The sequence below is a fragment of the Rhinatrema bivittatum genome, chromosome 12 (genome assembly GCF_901001135.1).
Source record: "Rhinatrema bivittatum chromosome 12, aRhiBiv1.1, whole genome shotgun sequence".
Classification (NCBI taxonomy): Eukaryota; Metazoa; Chordata; class Amphibia; order Gymnophiona; family Rhinatrematidae; genus Rhinatrema; species Rhinatrema bivittatum.
The window spans coordinates 16,841,287-16,862,175 of NC_042626.1; the positions used below are offsets into that span (position 1 = coordinate 16,841,287).

The 20,889-nt window shown below is 48.1% G+C and overlaps 1 protein-coding gene across 8 annotated transcripts in view; it reads left to right on the forward strand.

The window, feature by feature from the left end:
- Positions 1–20,889, forward strand: part of PPFIA4 (PTPRF interacting protein alpha 4) — a 76,059-nt gene that overhangs the window by 34,031 nt on the left and 21,139 nt on the right. For all 8 annotated transcript variants that reach the window (XM_029572603.1, XM_029572606.1, XM_029572605.1 and 5 more), the window contains 13 exons: positions 2,151–2,359; positions 4,389–4,629; positions 7,780–7,815; positions 8,399–8,532; positions 8,849–9,015; positions 11,016–11,109; positions 11,768–11,849; positions 13,965–14,165; positions 15,659–15,721; positions 17,030–17,205; positions 18,651–18,748; positions 19,191–19,366; positions 20,311–20,379. In XM_029572603.1, the coding sequence (XP_029428463.1) occupies positions 2,151–2,359; positions 4,389–4,629; positions 7,780–7,815; positions 8,399–8,532; positions 8,849–9,015; positions 11,016–11,109; positions 11,768–11,849; positions 13,965–14,165; positions 15,659–15,721; positions 17,030–17,205; positions 18,651–18,748; positions 19,191–19,366; positions 20,311–20,379 (1,746 nt within the window). The remainder of the gene's footprint in view (positions 1–2,150; positions 2,360–4,388; positions 4,630–7,779; positions 7,816–8,398; positions 8,533–8,848; positions 9,016–11,015; positions 11,110–11,767; positions 11,850–13,964; positions 14,166–15,658; positions 15,722–17,029; positions 17,206–18,650; positions 18,749–19,190; positions 19,367–20,310; positions 20,380–20,889) is intronic.

A 20,889-nucleotide genomic window follows, 5' to 3' on the forward strand; every position in this document is an offset into this window, starting at 1 on the left:
TATTATTGTAAATGAAAAGCTTGAATGAATAAATGAGTTTTTAGTAATTTTTTGAATTCTTTACGATTAGAAGTCATCCACTTTTGTGTGTTGCTACAGACACACTACAGGAAACCTCACTCCTTCTGGAAGGCTGCATTATTGTGCCATCTCTTGCCCCCCTGCGCTCATCGGGGATAATTGTATGACAGCCTGCATACTTTTGTGGGCTCTTACATGCACAAATTGCATCAATTTTCAAAGCTAATTTTAGGCCCGTAAGTTTTTTGCCCAGACAAGTTACGTCTGCTGATTTGTGCGGGGAGTTGTTACAAGAAAATGCGTGCATGTGCTTTTCAAAATCGAAAAGTAAGCCCAAACCCCGCCCAGTCTCATGCACCCCCCGCCCCACCAGAACACCTTTCCACTATGCACCTAAAGTTACGCCCATGCAGACTGTACCTGCATATTGGGCGGGAAGGTTTTAAACGGGTCATTTCTGCAGGTAAAACCCCATTTGTCATGCAGAAGTTCATTTGACAATGACCCTTGTTATGTGATTTAATTGCTTGCCCTACAGCTCCAGATCCACACTAGCAGTCGCCTTTAACACTGATTCCTTCTCAATGCCTCTAACGTTTCAGCCTGCTGCTGCACTATTAAATAAACCACACTTTTATCTGAGATAGCAGCTCTCATACAACTGTAAATTGCTTTATAATCTCCTGTCCTGTAGAGATGAATTTCATTCCATATATTAGGTTTCCAGCCCATCTTGGCGCAAAACACCCAGAACAGGTTACAACAATCAAATCCAAATCCAATGAGAGAGAAATACAACGCAGAGAACACGACAACATACAACCACGCTATAACTTAGTCCCGGCAACCCTCTCCCTCTCATTCCCAGTACAAATCCCCTGACCCATTCGCCTTGAGCTGCCAATGAAAAGGTATAAGCTGTCCGTACTCAGCCACTGTGCAGCTCTGCTAACTAGCATTGTATATTCAGTGGTGCAGCCGTGCCGCTGAATATACCCGGCCATCTTAAAGTTAGCCGAATAAGTTGAACTGGCTAACTCTAGGACAGCTCTACGGGCCGACCAGAATTAGCCAGCTAACTCTGAATAACACGTCCGGCTAACTAAACTCCTCCCCGTTATGCCCCTGGAACGTCTCTAACTTATCTGGCTAAATTCTACTAGAATGTAGCCGGCTAAGTGTCCAAATATTAATTTAGCGGGCTAACTTGTGAATATGGACCCCCTATATAACTAAATACAAATATTCATATGTTGAGATTAGGAAGAGGATCCGAGGACAAGATCTTTCCCTCTGTGTTAATGCTGGCAAATTTAGCACCAGGCTCCAAGCGGCTGCTAAATTTACCAGGGACCCATGCCCTTAGTAATATTTAGCTCTTGTTAGAGAATAGGGTGAGAATAGCTAATGAGGGTTTTAGTGCTCTATTTGAAGGTTTTGCATGCACATCCCCATCAATTTTTAATTGATTAAACAAAACCCTTCGTAATTGCACGAGCCTCTTTGTAAAAATATTGTGATGCGCGTCCTCTTAATAAGAAATGGGCAGCCGATCACTGGAGAGGATTTACAAATTGTGCTTGCTGAGGGTCTTCGTGGCCCGGAGGAGGATCTCATAGATATTTAGCCGGAGAAATCTGAGCTAAAGCCATAGGGTTGACTTGTCCAAGGGTAATGGGATCGCAGAAGGTGTTCTGGTGGTGTGCAGAGGTTGAACAGGTGGATCGTATTTGGAAATCTGTGCGTGTAATTCTCCATTCACAAAGTATCTGTACACAAAGCAGGTGCAAATTTTCGTGGCTCCTAAATGAAGTAATTGACATGATAACAGTCTATTAATAGTATCTGGCAGTAGCTGATAAACTCCATCTGTTGTATCGTGAAAGGAACTGCTTATTCAATAGGGGAACATTAATATCCTTGGAAGCCTTATCCTGCCCTGCCCGCAGTGCTCCATGAGGCAACTGCCACACCAGTTATGTTCTGTTCACTCCCAGTGCATTTGTGATCCAGGCGGGAGATTGTGATGCTGAGGGGGATAAAGGAACGGCCATTGGGCCAAGAAAAGCAGTTTAATGCCATTGAATGCCTTCTTCCCTCTGCTTAATGTTGTGGCTTCTTCTTGGCAGGATCTGGACCATGTTCCGCTGCCCGGAGTACCCGGCACCATGGCGCACACTACCGACAGCGATCTGGAGCTGTCAGACCTTGACGAGGACGATGGCAGAGACACGGTCTTTGGTTCCATGGAGGTGCTGTCGTCCAGCGGACACTCGGACACGCAGACCCTGGCGTTGATGCTGCAGGAACAGCTCAATGCTATTAATGAAGAGATTAGGTACAGCCGTTCTCCCGCGTTTTCCGACACCAGCCTAGCCGTACAGCCCATAGAATAATTCCTCTAGTAAATGTGCATGGCCAGAACTGCTCCATCATCAAGCCTTCATCTGACAATAAGGAGGATAATTTGAAGTGAAATAAAACTCAATGGAAGAGTAGATTATAGTCCCCAGTGCCTGAGTAGATTGAAATAGAAGCAGAGATGACAATCTGCCCATGCTCCCTGCGTACTGCAATATCACAGACCCTATGGGATCTTCACTTTCCCACTGCTATTAATTCTTTCTGTTTATTCCCAGGCTTTCTTGAAATTTTTTTTTTTTTACTGTTTTTGCCTTGCCTTGCCTCCGCCTCTCCCGTGAGGCCATTCCATGCATTCACCATCCTTTCTGTAAGAAAACATTTCCTTATCTAGTTTCTGTGTCTACCCACTTCCAGCCTTACATCAGGACACCTTGCTCTGGAACATCCTCACCGAGAAGTGTCTGCTCCCTGTGCGTTATTAATACCTTGCAATGTCCTTCCTCTACTAGTGGGTGTGCCTGTTTGGGTCCTCAGGTATCCCTTCATAAGGTTTCTGGAGTACTCACCGCACACACCATTTTGGTTTTCGTCCTCTAGAAGGTCTCTTTCCCGTCTATGCGTTTCTGGATGTGCAACCTCCAGTACCGGACACAGTACTTCCCTTCCGGAGGAAGTGGTGAAGAAAAGATCAGTCAAAGAATTCAAAGGAGCTTTGGATAAATACTGGATCTCTAGAGGCTAGAGGACGGCAATGAAATAAGCGTTCAGGGGGTAACTTGCTGGTACAGCAGTTACTACCCCTTAGCAGAAGGCATGGAGATTACTACCCTTAACCAATAAGTAACCAATAAGTAACCAATAAGCTTTTCTCCCCTGCTTAGACGGCAGGGGAGAAAAGAGGAATTGGATTCAGATGACAACCGAGGGCCCCGACTTCCATGGTCTGGGATTCTGTTACGCAGTAATGATAAATCAAATCTAATTATGAATGGCTTTAAATAAACACAGCAGACATAAAGGAAAAAGCACAGGTCTGCTTCTACGGCCAAGTCCTACAGGAAACGAAGAAAGCGTGCATGGGGATAACTTGCTGGTGCGGGGTTACTACCCTTAACCAATAAGCCTTGATACCATTGATGCAACTCCATCATTGCTCTCTGCTTCAATGGCAGGGGACAAGGGGAATTGGATTTAGACAGCAACTGAGGAGCCCGACTCTTACAGTTTAGGAAACTGATAAGCATGGGTGTAACCTGCACAGAGCAGAAGTTACCACCCTTAACAGAAGGCATGAGATTACTACTACCCTTAACCAATAAGCCTTGATACCGTTGATGCATCTCCATCATTGCTCTCTGCTTCAACGGCAGGGGACAAGGGGAATTGGATTTAAACAGCAACTGAGGAGCCCAACTCTTACAGTTTGGGAAACTGATAAGCATAAGTGTAACCTGCACAGAGCAGAAGTTACCACCCTTAACAGAAGGCATGAGATTACTACCCTTAACCAATAAGCCTTGATACCATTGATGCAACTCCATCATTGCTCTCTGCTTCAATGGTAGGGTTTAATGCAACTGCAACATCGTTCTCTGCTTCGAAGGAGGGTGGTGGGGGGTGGAGGGAAAGAGGAGTTTGGATTCAGGGACAACCAACATGAGCCAAGACGTTTTTACAGTCTGGGGTACTGATGTGCGGACATTAAGGAAAAAACACAGGACTGATTGTACGGCTAAGTCCATAAGCAAAGCAGGTCAAGCATAACTGACTGATCATCCATGGGGGTAGCCTGCACGGCAGATACCACCATGGGAAGCTTGCAGGGCAGACTGGATGGACCATTGGTCCTTTTCTGCCGTCATTTCTATGTTTCAGATGAGGTTTTGACGATAAATGTTACAGAGATATCACCATTTTACCTTTTCCTGACCCCCACCTCCCGCCTGCCCGGCCCTTTGCTTTCCTCTGGCTCTCACCACAGCCTTGTTGCATTGTTTCCGCAGGATGATTCAGGAAGAGAAAGCATCTGCCGAGCTCCGAGCTGAAGAGATTGAGACCGCTGTGACTGGTGGAAGCATGGAGGCCCTGAATCTCACCCAGTGTCGCAAGAGGCTGTCCATCCCAACGTCCCTCACCACCCTGTCACTGTCAAGCCCCTCAGCCCCCATCAGCGGCCGCTCAACACCAAAGCTGTCCTTATGGAGTACCCCCCACGAGCTGGGCCGCATGGGCATCATGACTCTGGTAGGTTTCCCAAACCTTAATACCCAGGCCATGTTCTCCTATTGCACATGAAACAACAGTCACCATTTCCAAAGAGAGATGATTGTCTTCTAATACTGTGCATGTAACATGATGGCAAGAGCAAAGAAGGCCATTCTAACGCGTGCTCTACTATCATGCAGTTATTTTACATTTGTGCATTTGTAAGCAGACCATGACGCATTGTGTGAGGACCTCCTTGTATCCATTAAAACAGCTTGCCCTGAGCCCATGCAGTATCCCAGCAATGCCGCCACCCAGCAGGCTACGACTCCTGTTTCCTTGGGGTCAGTAGGGGTCTGGGAGGTGCTCTGTAGAGGTTGCTTTGGAGCCTCTGGGAGAGAATAGCAGATGCTGCTCGACAGCAACATCCAACGACCTGGTTTGTGGGCATCCGCTTGCTGGATTCTGAAAGCCGTGGGGGGGGGGCATGATTTGTGAGACTGGGCTGGAGCACTGCTGCTGGGACACTTGGCTAGTGAAGGGGGGTGGGGGGTGGAGAGAGAGACTAAAAGGGAGGAAGCCTGTCAATCACAAACGGACTTCAGATACCTCCCTGTTTCCTTTCCTGGTCATGAAGTGAGGCTCGAATAGGATCCAAATGGCCTAGAAGCCTGCCAGCAGTTAAGGGAAATCAGTAGATCAAGATGAGCTGGAAGGATGGTTGCTTCACAGCCAACTGAATGCAAGACCATGGCTCTTTAGGGTGCATAGGAGGACTGGCTCTGCCTTTGCTCCCCTCCATCCCCAAATCATCTCCAAGTTTTGCTGTACAAGATCAGAAAGAAACAGACACAGGATTATTGTCTCTCCGCTTGTCTCTCTGAGCTTGTTAAAACTGCTCGTTTAGTACCCAAGCCAAATCAAACTCAAAGCTTCTTGGCATCGTATTCCAAACTACCTTTTTTCTCATTGTATGGAAAACCTTTTTCTATTGAATAATCTGCTCCTAAGTGGGAAGAGTGGTGGAGGGGTGAGAGTACAGAGCGGGGAACTCAGATACTCCTAGATCCATGGCCTTCAGTGAGTCCCTGAGCCACTCAGACTTAGGGGCCTACTTATCAAATTACGCTAAGGTGCGTCATTAGTAAAAAGTCCCCACTGAGATTAAATTGTGAGGTTTTCAGGAGTAGGAACACAAGACTCCACTTTGAAAAGGGCGTGGAGCTGATTTTCAGTTGAAGCTACCTAAGCTTGCTCAACCCAAGGACACAAGGAGTGTCAATGTGGGAGAAGCAGGATTTGAATCCTTGTCCTTCTGTAGGTTGATTATAGATTAGGGACATGCTTTTGTTTTTAATGCCTATTTTGTTTCATATTGTTTCTAAACCAAAACAATAAATACATTCACAAAATTTTGTTTTTTAAATTTTTCATTTAGTGCACACTATTTTGAGTTAGTGCACACTATGGGGTAGATTTTCAGAGCCCTGCTCGCCTAAATCCGCCCAAAACCGGGCGGATTTAGGCGAGCAGGGCCCTGCGCGCCGGGAAGCCTATTTTACATAGGCCTCCCGGCGCGCGCAGAGCCCCGGGACTCGCGTAAGTCCCGGGGTTCTCGGAGGGGGGCGTGTCGGGGGCGTGTCGGGGGGCGGGCCCGGTCGTCGCGGCGTTCCGGGGGCGTGTCGGCCGCGTTTTGGGGGCGGGTACGGGGCGTGGCTACGGCCCGGGGGCGTGGCCGCGCCCTCCGTACCCGCCCCCAGGTCGCGGCCCGGCGCGCAGCAGGCCCGCTGGCGCGCGGGGATTTACGTCTCCCTCCGGGAGGCGTAAATCCCCCGACAAAGGTAAGGGGGGGGTGTAGACAGGGCCGGGCGGGTGGGTTAGGTAGGGGAAGGGAGGGTAAGGTGAGGGGAGGGCAAAGGAAAGTTCCCTCCGAGGCCGCTCCGATTTCGGAGCGGCCTTGGAGGGAACGGGGGGAGGCAGCGCGGCTCGGCGCGCGCAGGCTATACAAAATCGATAGCCTTGCGCGCGCCGATCCAGGATTTTAGTGGATACGCGCGGCTCCGCGCGTATCTACTAAAATCCAGCGTACTTTTGTTTGCGCCTGGAGCGCAAACAAAAGTAGGCTGTTCGCGCTCGTCTGAAAATCTACCCCTATGTGTGAGTTAGTGTGCACTATTACAACTCACATAGTGCCCACAAAATCAAAAATAGTGTGCACCACCAACTCAAAAAAGTGCACATAAAACAAAAATTTTAAAATGCAAAAAAAAATCTTGACGAAAACAAAAAAAAAAGTGAAGTGGTGAAACAAAATAAAATGAATCTTTATTGATGCACACACCCCTAATATAGATATGGTTTGCCCGGGTAACAAGTTATCTAGACAAAGCGCAAGATTTGAATATCTCACTTGATGTCCGACTGCACAAAATTTTGCTGGATGAAAAGAGGCAGTGATATGGTTGTGGTTACATTTTAGCCGGTGAGAGCTAATATTCAGCACCACTTGGCTAAAGTTAGTTGGAATAACACCTGTGCTAAAAGCACCCGGTTAACTGTTTCTGAATAACCTGAGCTGGGTGTATTCAGCGGATCACGTACCGGCCATGTTCTGTTGAATATCCGGTTAACTTTATTGCTTACTGCTCACTGAATATTTTTTACTTCAATTTGGCAAAATGCTACTGCAGCAATTTATAATAAGCATGAAAAACAAATACAATCACAACATATAATATTAGAGTTAAAACCAACCCATCCGTATAAATCATCAATAAATTACATAAAATACTAAAAAAAAAATCAATAAACCCCTCCACAGCAGCTCAGATAGGTTCCCAGTCCATTGCTCTAAGCACTAGGTCACATCTACTCATGATTTTGTGCTCACTTACTTACTGCTGCTCCATGGGACATCGTGCACAGTCAGGACAGCGCCACCGCAGGATGTCATGCACAGTCAGGACAGCGCCATCATGGGAAGTCCTGCTCAATCACAGCTTTATTCTGTGTGGAATTCTGGGCTTTAGCTTGTCGATATTCATGGTATCAGATTTGTGCAGAAAAGTGGAGTATCTCGGGGCTTAAATCCAACACTGCTTTAATGGAGTGGGATCTTGCAGTTTTTTACATAACAAAAGAGCTTGGTGCTAACCCCTTAATATTTTGTCTTCTCGCTTGTTCAATCAGCCTAGTGACCTAAGGAAGCACCGTCGGAAAATACTGGTGAGTCTGACACGTTACCCACGTGCCGCGTTTTCACGCTATATGCTTTAACATGCCTTGATGGGGTGATGGCGGTCCCCCAATTTAAACTGAGGTAAAACTCATGCCATTCGAAAACTGCAGTGAAATAGGGTCTGGCGTGGAATTTTTACGCAGTTGGCTTAGCGCGTATTGGAGGAGACTGGGGTGAGGTTTTTTTGTTTTTTTTCACAAATACGAAGCCGGAGCGCACAGAAAATACACAGAATTTAGAAGGGATTTTCCCCCCCCTCGCTTAATCTTTAAATGTGGTCCTTAAGATCTTTATTAATGTTTTAGTTTCTGCAATTTTAGGAGGCAGTTTTGGAAGGCTTCACTTGGGTACATCATGGGGGTTACGTGGGCAGAAAGACTTCACTTCCCGGACCTGTGCAGTATTAGATGGGGAAGGGGGATAGAGAGACCCTCACGCTGCTTAAGACACTGATTCTGCTCCTGACATTTGGATCTGTGTCTTATGTGGGGCCCATGAACCCAATCTGGCCCTCCTGGTGTGCAATGTCTGTTGGTCTTGACCACCCCTGGTTTTTTCTTCTTTGTGCAGTCGCCAGTGACGCGGGAGGAGAGCAGTGAGGATAAGGCCACCATAAAATGTGAACTTTCACCTCCTCCCTCTCCCCGGAACCTGCGACTGGAGAAGTTCGCACCCCTGGCACTGAACCTGGAGGATGGGCCAAGGTAAACAAAGCAGTAGGGACCCCTGTGAGACTTGAAGGGGATTGGTGGGGATTCAGGAAGAAAATCGCTGCAAGAGAGTTTCGCTGTTTCATTATCCCTTCTTTATCGTGTGAAAATCCCTAAGAATCAGGAAAACTAGGTGAGAGAAGTCTCTTCGCTTCCTGCGTCAAAGGCAGGGAGAAGAACATAGTGCATGTAGCCCATCCGATGACTAGCCGCAGATTTCCAGGCTTAATTACTGGCTGACGCTGTAATTGGTGTAAAATGTAAGAAAACATAAGGAGACAACATTGTTTTGGTTGTCTCCCTTTCCCAGCTCCCTGGATGATCAGGCCAGCAATCCCAGCAGCAGCGGCAGCAGCCAGGACTCGCTGCACAAAGGCGTGAAGAAAAAGGGAATCAAATCCTCCATTGGACGTTTGTTCGGGAAGAAGGAGAAAGCACGCTTCATCCATCTGGGCAAGGAAGGAGCAATGCGGCAAGGTCTCGCTCATTAGCATTTTCAGAAGGAGACATGAGACATCTCTTCTCATTATAGCCTTCAGGAAGGAGACATGGGAGAAGGTCTCTCTCATTGTAGATAGAGGAAGGTGACATGAGAGAAGTTCTCTCATTAGTCTTCAGGAAGAAGACATAGAAGAAAGTCTCTCTCATGGTAGATACAGGAAGGAGACATAGGAGAAGGTGTCTCTCCTTGTAGATACAGGAAGGAGATATGGAGAACTTCTCTCTCATTGTAGATAGAGGAAGGTGACATGAGAGAAGATCTCTCATTAGTCTTCAGGAAGAAGACATAGAAGAAAGTCTCTCTCATGGTAGATACAGGAAGGAGATATGGAGAAGGTCTCTCTCATGGTAGATATACAGGAAGGAGACATGGGAAAAGACCTCTGTTCATTCAAGGATGATTTTCAAAGGTATTTAACTCGATAGTAGATTCTTCCAGGTGAAAATTTCATCCAGCTTAGCACCTAAGAGATTGATATTCAGCACCACTTAGCCTGATAAGTAGGGACTTAACCGGCTAAGTGTTGATGTCTGAATACCCGACCCGTTCAGCGGCCACAATTTAGCTGATAACTACTAAGAGGATCATATTCAAAAGCCATTTAGACGGATAACTCTAAAGTTATTCATCTAATTGGAAATTTTGGCATATTTAGCCAGATAAAAGAGGCATTCCTGGAAAGGGTTGAGGTATCTGGCTAACCTAGTTGAAAATTGGGAATATCTGGCTAGGTTAGCCGGATAACTTTAGGTATGCTTCAGAGCTGGCCTAAAGTAATCCGGTCTTGTATAGCTCTATAACGTTCTACTTAACTGAATATCTTCAAAGAAGTAGTGCCATCAATATAAAAAAAAGGAAAAAATCAAAGGGCCTGCGGCCAGAATGTTTCCCTTCTCCAGGCTTATATATAAAGGGTCCTGTCGGGCTGGCCACCCCGCAGTCCCCAAACATCTCTGGGCTCCCATGGCACCCTTTCCCCAGATCTTCAGACCCCACAGTATCAAAGGACTTGGGTGCACCTCTCCCCCGCCCCCCCCCCCGGACCCTCCCATCCCACCCCTCGATAGCCAAAACCCGTCCCGCTGGGAGCGAGGGTTTTAACTCACCTGTTTCTGACAGGCAAACACCTGGAAGCATAAACTAAACTAGGGGTAACGCTTCCACGTTAGAAATGTTAAGCGAGGCCACCCACATTAAAAAAAAAAAAAAAAGCGTTGATGACTTAGTGCCCAGTCCCTCTCACATCCCCCCACCTCTGTCAGCATCACAGTGGCCCATGTCCTTCCCCTCCCACCCGCCAGATCTGAACATTCAAGAGCTGGCTCCAGGTCCCCTCCTGCCTTCTGCCCCACCTGGAACCCCACAAATTCCCGAGGCCCAACTGGGAGGCGGGAGGACCCCCCCTCACTGTGCTCCCGCCCATGCCCAGTGCAGTGAAAAGAAGAGAGTACCCCAAAGCCCTGGCAGCTTTATGTGCAAGGTTCAGAGTGGAAAAGGCAGGGCAGAGATAGGGAGGAAGGAGGGGACCGAGCTGGGGACCGGTGGCACATAGCGAGGGGGGTGACTTTCAAAGGGCCTTCCGCTGGCAGAAACCGCCTTTTACAAAACTGCCCACCCCATATACGGGGGGAATAGAATCTCCACTCTTTGTTACATGAGGTAGTGGTCCCTGCCCTGTCCCGCCCTCGAATGCTGGCCCCTGCGTTTTCCCACATAGCTCTGCCTCTGGCCTTTAAGCCCTTTTGGGCACGACATCAATTGCCCGTAAGTGGCTTGCCCGTCAGGGATTAGTGCTTGAGAGCAAGGTTCCTGCCCAGTAGAGCTTAGCACGTAGGCGACAGCACAGAAGGTCGGGGCCTGGAGCTGGAAGGTCGCCCTCCTTTCTTCCCTTCCGCCGGCTCATTAAACAGAGGTCGGAGAAGAGGTTTCCGGGGCTGGACTCTGAGCAGAATCCTCTTGAAATCCTTTCCCGCAGGTATCGCGCCAGATGTGGAGTTCGTGTTCCAGGATTCGCCGGGCTTTGGAAAACTGGGCACGCAGGCCGAGAAGGACCGGAGACTGCGGAGAAAGTGAGATTTTCTGTGCGCGTGGCGTGTGTTGACTGGCAGTGGTGTCCTTAAATGTATGGCCGGCCGTACATTTATGGCGCAGGCAAGCCCCGAAGTGATGTCAGCTTGGTGCTGTCCCCCAGGCAGGCAGCGCCATATTTAAGGTGCTTGGTGCCGTGGTACGAGCCAGGACCATGGGAAGGGGGGTAAGTGCGGGCCGAGGAGAGAGAGCTCCCTGGCAGATTTTAACGGGGGTAGGGTTGTGAAGGGCACAGGGATGTCTCGGCTGGGCCTGGGAGGGACCCGGCTGGGTTAGATTTGTGGCAGGAGTGGGGCTTGTGGAGGTCCAGCAGGGCAGGCCTGGACCCCAGGTTAAATTGTGTGACAAGGCAGGAAGATGATTCTTGGGCTGCAGGAGATCTGGGTTTTTTTTTGTTTTTTTTTTTTTTTAAATTGTTGTTAAAAATAACAAATTAAAATATATCCCAAAATTTGGGGGTATTTTCATAGGCCATTTTCGGTTTCAAGTGGCCTTCTTCGTTGTATTTCATCCCTATTTCCACTGGGTGCAAACTGGTGTGCTTGGTCCCTAAATCCCCTATAAAGCAGCCACACTTGCTCTCAGTACCTGAGCTCCTGGAGCAGAGAATTAATGCCCGCTGCCCTGTTCATTCTCTAGACATGACCTTTTGGAAGAGGCGCGGAGGAAAGGCACCCCCTTCGCTCAGTGGGATGGTCCGACAGTTGTCTCTTGGCTGGAGGTGAGGACTGCGTGCGTCTCGCCCTCTGGCAGTGAATGCGGCAGGAGAAGTCACCGAGGGGGAGGATGGGCCTGGAGATAGCGGGACTCCTTCACTCTGCGGTGCATTTTCAAAGCCAAGAAATATCAATTATTCATTAATAAATACATAAAGATAAGTGCTAGCTATAGCCAAATTTTCAGCTGAACCCAATGGGCCAGGTGTTCTGTCTAAGAGCTCAGACTTAGCAAGCTTAGGGCCTGATTTACTAAGGCTTTTCTTGTGTCCTGTGCCTGTGGGAAAATAACTTAGGGGAATCAAACCCCTAGCTGGTTAGCTCTGACCAGCGAAATCCTTACCAGAGCTGCCCCAGTCTCCCTCCCTGCACCGACTGTAATCTAAAAAACCCCATTCCCCGCAGCCCAACATAAAAAATGTTATTTAAAAAAATTGCCCGGCTGCTCCCTCCATATTAAAACCCCAAATGCCTGCTGCCCGTCCCCACCCCCCACCAAATACCCCAGAAAACCTCCATCCCCCAAAGTGTCCCCAAGTCAAGTGGGAGGAGGGCGCAGGCTTGACTCCCCCCCCCCCCCCCGTCCCGCCCAGCCCCCGCTTCAGGCATCCAAAGAGCACCATCCCAGCGGATGGACTGAGCTGATTCTCATCTGTTTTCACCTCCCCCTCCTCCTCTCCCTCCCCTCCCCCCCCCCAAAAAAAGCAGTTTTAGATTTCCCAAAGAGCCAGCCCTTGGCTTTGATTTCAGAGTCACATTTCTCTTTCCACAATTGCAATTAAAGCCTTACAGTTTTTAAGATTTGTTTTATGGATGGATACAGATGGAATTGACATTTCAATTTTATCTGTATTTAGTTTTTAAGAAGAAACGCCATGGGAGAAAAAAAAAATTGATACACATTAGTGCCACTAACGGGAGTCATTGAGGAAGAAAATATGTGTCTGCCAGCTGAAACCTCCTCCAGAAAACAAAAAACATATAAAAGCAAATTAAGTTAAAATGACAGTGCAAAAGAAAAGCGTCCGCAGATAACCAAGCAGGAAAACTCCTGGAGCCTGAGTCACACTAAGGATGGGATATTTCTGTCAAGCAGTCCGGAAAGCCCTGGCTTGGACCGTTCTAATTAAAGCACGGGCTGGCTTTTCGTTATTTAACTGTCCCGTGATGTGTTTGAAACTGGTTTCAAACTGGTTTTAATGAATTCTCTGATGGCAAAACACAGTTCTATGTGGCTCTATATTGTGGCTATATGTGGCTCTATATGTGGCTCTATATGTCTCGCTACTATATTGTTTTCGTTAATTTTATCACTCTCCAGTTGTTATCGTTTAAAATCTCTCCTGTTTTCCATCTCCCATGTTTTCGCTCCCTGTTTAATGTAACTTTACCTTTCCACTTATTTATTTATTTATTTATTTATTTATTTATTTATTTATAGCTTTTCTATACCGACTTTCCAATAACAGAATTACTGATCAATTCGGTTTAATTCGGTTTAACTTAGTTGTTAAATTGGTTTCCCCCTCAGTTATATTGTAAACCGGTACGATAAGACCTTGTCTTGAGTATCGGTATAGTAAAAGAAGTTAAATAATAAATAAAAAAAAAAATAATAATAATGTGGCACTTAAAACCGGTTTGAAACCACTGTCTCAACTCATTGCGGAGGAACGTTTTTAACGAGAGCCGATTTGGGTTCAGATTCGGGTCTGTCAAGGCCGGTCAGGCCTGGGCTTGCTGGGGGGGGAGACGGGGATAATACGTTCCTCTGATGAAGGCCTACGAGTGGCAGTGAGGGGATGCTCTAGGGGCCCCAGGCCTCTGTATGCATCAGTTCTGTTGGGTGCACTCTTACCATAGTGGGGGCGGCTGAGTGGGCTTTTATGATCATTGCCGTTACAGTCTTCCTGTCTGAAAATCGCGCACAGAATAGCCTTTGAAGGTCAGCCGGTCCACCACTGCCGTGGGAGTGGCTGCCACGGAGCGGCGGAGCCGTTAGCCAGGCGGTGCCGCTGTGGCTGTGACCTGGCTCTTCCACCTGCCAAAGCTCTTAGCAGGGAATAATCAGGGAAAAAGATGCGGCGTGCGGGCCTCAGTTTGCTCTTCTCTCTCGGCAGCTGTGGGTAGGGATGCCAGCCTGGTACGTCGCGGCGTGCAGAGCCAACGTGAAGAGCGGGGCCATCATGTCCGCCCTGTCCGATACGGAGATCCAGCGGGAAATCGGCATCAGCAACGCTCTCCATCGGCTGAAACTGCGCTTGGCCATTCAGGAAATGGTTTCGTTAACGAGCCCTTCTGCGCCACCGACTTCCAGGACGGTAAGTGCCTCGGCGACGCGTCCTTTGCCCGCATGGAGCCGATGCAGAGCAGTCAGATTTGGGGGGGAGGGAGCCTCGGCAAGGGTTGGCCACGCAGCCCAGGAGCGCTGGGACGCAGTGGAGAACGGGATTGACTGCTCATCGGTGGGGGAATGGCCGGGAGCACAGTTCTCCGCCACTTCTTTTCAGCCTTTAAGAGGTTAGAGCATCTGCTCCGGCCCCTTCCCTTCAGGCAACCTGCAGGGAGAGGGAGGAGAGGGAACGAGCCTGGAGTAGGCAGAGCAGAGAAGAGCCACTCTGCTCGGTCATGCAGCCCCCTTCCCTGCCTCTTCTACAGGGAACAAAAGGAGAAGGGGGTGATAACTGAAGCGGATGCTGCAGATCAAAAAAAAAAAATAAAATAAACACAAGCAGGGGTTGAATTAGCAGAGGTTTGAAACTTACGTGCAGTAATGCCGGTCGTCAAGGCTTCAGCCCTGGCCTTGATTGGCACCACAGCTTGCACCAACTCAACCCCTTTTTGTGCCTGTACCCAGGACCTAATTTCTGGAACAGCCTCAGAATGGCCTTCTGCCACCTTATTTTTCCAGGATGCAAGGAGACCGAGTAGAGCCGGTGTAAATCAGTTCCAGCTCCTTGCAGCAACGGAGCAGAGCTCGTGGTGACAGGATTGTTTCTGGCTGCCCTCCCAGGCCGCAGAGAAAGCAGGAGAGCAGCCACACAGCCTTGATATTTTTTTTTTTTGTGCACTTTCCTGGCACGGCTGAAAGGCAATGTGAGAGGACGGGGAAGGGCGAAAAGACAGGAGGTGAATGCCCGTCTGCCCCACTGGTTCTGCTGCTACTTTTTTGACAGGAAGTTCCCTGTACGTACCCGGATCAGCCCAGACTGCTGGGTTATGCCTCCCTTCCAGCAGATGGAGACAGAGAAAAAACTTGAAGGGCACCCCCTGTACGTAGGATGCGCCACCTGCAGCCCCCCCTCCAGTATTTCTCTGTCTCCAGCAGATGAAGATGGCAGAACCTGCGGTCCTGGTTGATTGATTCTGTAAAAAAAAAACCAAACAATAATTATTATAAGGGAAGGCTGTGCAGAAATCCTCGATTTGTTTGGCTGAAACCAAGTTTTGTTTTTCAGTGCAGCTGGCTTTGTCCCTATGGCAGAGATTTATCCCCCACTCCATATTATACAGGATTTCAGGCTTAGCTAGAAGGTCAAAAAGTTATCAACCGTAGCACAAAAGGCTGAAAGGCGACCTGCAACCGGAGAATAAAAATTTAGGGTAAACACTGTTAGATCTGCAGCCAGGTTTCTGATCTAAGGCTGCAGTAAATTCATCGCTTACTGTACATCAGACTGGAACAGAGGCCTGAGGGTGCTATCCAGTACCAGCGCCGTTTCCAAGCTCTCTGTACCCAAACCAGTTGCCCTTCTAGCTGCACGCTGTGGTCTGTTCCTTAATTCATGGTTGGCTTCTTGGCTTCTCCCCTTAGTCCTCTGGAAATGTCTGGGTCACACATGAAGAAATGAAAAACCTGGCAACCTCAAGCAAACTGGTGAGTCTGACTGCAGAGAGTACCTTACGTCACGCCGTTTAAAATCCCTGCACGCAGCTCCCGCAGGGTGAGAGTGCGCGGGGCCCAGCACCAGGTGGTACCCCGAGGGCGCAGTGCTTTCTAATCCCCCGTGCCCAGGGGGTGTGAGAGCCCATCAGTCCCTGGTCCCTCAGCGCCAAGGGGCATGGGGTAAAGGAATGTGAGCTCCCAGTGCGCCGGAGCCTGGCACTACCAGGTTCCCCAGGGCAAGGGGGGGGGGGGGGGGGTAATAAGGGAAGCAGGTGCAACTCGTTCCCCAGGGCAAGAAAGCGCGAGAGCCTAATGCTGGCTGGCTGTTACCTCAGCGTTTCGGGCTCCAAGCCGTGCAGTAACAGCAGAGACATTTCCTTACTGTACCTCAATCTGTTTTCTCCCGACACGCTGCATTTATTACATGTAGGACAATGAGGAAGGCAGCTGGGCACAGGTGAGAATGTTTCTTCCTTCTCTTCCCCGGCGATGGATATTATGGTGCTATCTCCGATGAGGGTGTGGCATGGCCCGCCATAGCGATGATGTCAACTGGACACCTGCCATTTGCGGCTTAGCCAAAGCAGTGCTGCCCAGCCCCCTTCCGGGGGCCATTCCTGGGGTTTGCTTTTTTTTTTTTTAACAGTGCATCCCAATTAAAGTCGCCACCGATCTCCACGTCCTGAGGGGCAGGCTGAGTCGCTCCTGGATTTACTCTCGTTGCTCCCATGAACTTGTAGTCTTTTTTTTTTTTTTTTTCCTCTGAGGGGAAACTGGAATGACAAAAACATAGACGCCATAGGGAGAAGTCCAGGACTGGCTCAGCCTGTCCGCTGTGACCCGGAGCCTGGTGACAACTTCCATCTCAAACGTTTCGTGGTCTGCTCTCAATGATTCGAGAGAACGCTCATAGTAATAGAGCAGGGGTTGCCCTCTACCTTATGCGTCACCGTAGAGTCTGCTCAGACTCCAGTCAACGCTCTCCCTTGCCTTTAGCACTGCCCTCTGCAGAGTAGGACTTTATCTGGATATATTCAGAGGAGCACCTAACCAGCGGCGCTCCACTAACTTCAGCCGGATAAATTGTCCGCTCGCTGCGCTGCCGAATGTTGTCCTCGCGGCCTCGTTGTGCACAGATTCAGACTGGGACAGGAAGGACCTGGTAAACCTGTAGTTTGTCTTGCTGTAGTTATAGGGGATGAGCACAGACATGGCAAATGCCGCCGCCATGTTTACGGCGCTCTGTAGTATATGCAGAACTGCCCGATTCGGGTAAATGTTTTGGCGTTTGGTTTTCAGACTCTAGCCTATGGCGATATGAATCACGAATGGATTGGGAATTACTGGCTCCCCAGCCTGGGGCTCCCTCAGTATCGCAGTTACTTCATGGAGTGCCTGGTGGACGCGCGGATGCTGGACCATCTAACCAAGAAAGACCTCCGAGTGCACCTCAAGATGGTGGACAGCTTCCATCGGTGAGCGACCGGAGATTCTCAGTATGCAAGGAACGTGAGCTCGGTTAGGGCTAACGGGCTTTCTCTATTGTACAGGGTCTAATTATTGATCACGTTGTATCCTGGCAGTCGTTTCCCCTACCACAGAAAGCCTCCGTAGGGTTGCCTCGGGGGCCATCATTTTCATCACAGTTACCCACTGTCAAATCTCCAAAAGTCTGCACCGTGTGCAGTAAACGATACCAGACTGAAATGATAAGTTGTCAAGCTGGACTTTCTGCCACCCCTCTAACACTATGGGGGCAATCTTCAGATGCTCTATGAGCTTTGAAACTTGTAGGGTGGGGGGAGGGCACAGAGCAACCCACGGACTTCTGCAGCCCTTTTTTGCATGGTTTGGATTTTCTCTGGAAAACAGCATGCACAGAGGCTTGAAAACATAGTCTACACGCGTTATTTCCCAGCCCTGTCCCTGGGAAATGTCTTCCCTATATGTAGCTCAAAGCCCGCCCATCGTGGAAATTGAATTAACATAGACTCTTCAGTAAAACCCCTAATCCCCGGTACTTAACCTCTATTGCCACTTAGTTCTTCTGCTCGCACCGCTGAATTATTCACCACCCACTGGCGCACGTCAGGAAGATGTGTTGAGACCTCCAGGGTGGAGAATCCAATCCGGGCAATCTGACATGGATTGATTTATTTATTTAAATGACTTATTTTCTGCCTGTATCAGAAAATATCCATTCTAGGTGGATTTACAGCTTCAGACAGCTGGATCCTCTGGGCTGGCCTTGTCAGAAGAGAGCTGATGGCACACAGCTCAGAAGGGGGGACATTGCCACTTCCAGGAACATCTGCCCAAACCATTGTTGCCTTCTGCACATGGTGACTGGAACATACCAGTCTGACCAGTAACGGGGGGGCTTTCTTCAGGTAGACTTTTAAATACCTCTGAAGGATAAATAAACCACAAGAGGCATTTTTCAGTGGAAGAGAATTTCTAGAACAAGGGGTCATGGAATTAGGCTGAAAGGGGCTAGAGTCAGGCCTAACGTAAGGAAATATTTCTCCATGGAAAGGGTTATGGATGCTTGGGAAGAGCCTCCCAGAGGAGTTGGCGATGGCAAAAACAGTAACTGATTTCAAGAAAGCGCAGGATAAGCACAGGAGGGAGGGGATCTGTAGTCGCAAAGAAGTGAAGCAGAAGCTGGAGATCTAGTAAGATCTGTGGTGCAAGAAGAGAAGAGAGGCGTCTTGCCGTCATTGCCTGCTGTCACATTCTGTCCCTATGACTGGCTAGCCAGCTTGGAATTTCATTTGTAAAAGTCAAAGCCCACCATACCAAGCCAATGCTCTAAGCAAAGTACGATGAATGATGCTTACAATATGATGCGTACAATATCACGGTGTAAAATCATTCATTAATGCACAGTACGGTATTAACCGGCTTCTGCCCTGCACAGCGCCAGCTTACAGTACGGCATCATGTGTTTGAAGAGGTTAAACTACGACAGGAAGGAGTTAGAAAAGAGGCGGGAAGAGGCGCACCATGAGGTCAAAGGTGAGTCTTTTGTGTTGATGTAGCATACAATGTTTCCAGACTGTTATAGTCTCCATGTATTAAGACTGCGATGAGGTTGTCTTTCATCTGATGATCTTCCTCTGTAGACGCTTCCTCAAAGCTTCTGTTTCTTCCCCAATATTGGAGCTACAATGCATGGGGTAGGCAGACTTAGGTCTGACTCAGTGTCAGTTCCTTACGCTTGGCTCAGAGTGTTGGTCCCTTACGCTGCCTTGTATTTAAGAGCTAAGAGACCTCTCAGTCCAACCATTTGCAGGAGGCATCCCGTAGACCATGCATCCTAAATTTGGTTCAACCATTGTACAAGAGTTTGAAAAGATATGTGCTTTCATTGGGGGAAAGTCAAAAGTTTCAAAGAGGTTTAGAAAACTTTCAAAGCAAGGAGTAGTACAAGTGTTGATGTGATCTTTCTGTTTTAAAGATGTTTTGGTTTGGAACAATGATCAAGTGATTCACTGGATTCAGTCTATTGGACTTCGGGAGTATGCGAATAACCTGTCTGAGAGCGGTGTCCATGGAGCACTCATGTGCTTGGATGAACACTTTGACCATAATAGCCTGGCTCTTGTGTTACAAATCCCCAACCAGAACACCCAGGTACAGTAATCATCAAGATGAGAAGAAGGGGTTAAGGATATTGCAAACTATAGACATATGATTACATAATATAGACTGATATGGATGGATTCCGTGGTTATTTATTTATTTAGGTTTTTTATATACCGGCATTCGAGACCGCAGTCACATCATGCTGGTTCACATAAAACAGGGGTGCAAAATAAACTTAAACTTGAACTATGGTGCGGAAAAGGCAGTTACATGTAACAGGGAGAATAGAACTTGGCGAAAGAAGGAAAAGAAAGGACAAGATTAGTTAAATATGGCTAACGAATGTTGTTAGAGGTAAATAACAATGATGTTGATGGTGATGTCTGTTGATTGTGAGGAGTTAAATCACATTGGAGTCCGGAAATGCCTGATTGAACAGCCAGGTCTTGAGTCTTTTCTTGAAGATTGAAAGGCTGGGTTAACTGACAGCGGAAGCCACACTGAATCTCGCTGCTGGGGCAGTGGCAGACCTGGATTTTATTTTTATTCTTCTTTTCCAGTTCCCATTGCCAGCAGTAGCCATGCCACGGGCAGCAGGCCTTATCAGATGATGGCCCTTGCTAGGTCCGTAGGAACGGGTACCTCTGCTTTTCAGCAGATCCATCTGTCAGTGAAGTCACTTAACTACTGATTATGTCTACACATTACCTCTTTGAGTTTCAAGTGGTAATTGGACATGCAGTTGGACACAGTGGGAAACCCAATAACTGATGTGGCAGATAAGCAGAGATAGGGAAAGGAAGCAAGGGAAGATTGCTTCCTCGCTGGCACGGAGATAAGGAAAGCTGAGGCAGTGAGAGGAGGAACATGGGGCCTAAAGCCTGCAGTATGTAAGAGTTTTGTTTTGTCAAAAGAGATGGCTGCCGTCTCATTTGGAAGGGCTAGAATAATAAATTGTTCCTTTCTAATTTATTTTGTTTCCATATTCTCAGGCGCGGCAGGTTCTAGAGAGAGAATTTAACAATCTGCTGGCACTGGGATCAGACCGACAACATGAAGGCGTGAGTTTGTTTTTTTTTTTCTCTCCTAACAAATACAATATGCAGGCAGAGTTTAAGCATGTACTTTCATTTGATTTATGTAGCACACACCATTTTAATGTGTGTCGCGTAGTTTCAGTGTACTCTAAATGGTTTTAGTGCACATTAAGTGAAACAAAACAAAAAACAAATGAAATGAAATTTTGTTCCCTGCACAGCCCCTACCAAAATTAACCATGCCAAGGCAGGAGTGATATCCTTGGCAGGATGCTTACTTATGCCCAAGGGATTTTCAGTTGGACTTGTCATAAGCTTATCAGCCTGAGGAGGTGCGGAATGCGACAGCAGCTTTGTGAAAGTCAGAGACGCTTGTGGCCCTTTCAAGCCGGGTTGAGGGGTGCACTTTTTGTGATGGGTATGCTCCTTGTTTGAAAAATCCCATGGTCTACATTAATGTTCCATTCCCTCATGCCAATTGCAGGAGAGGAATGAAGGTCAGCCAGCTAAGTAGCCTCTCTTTCAGTTGATAAC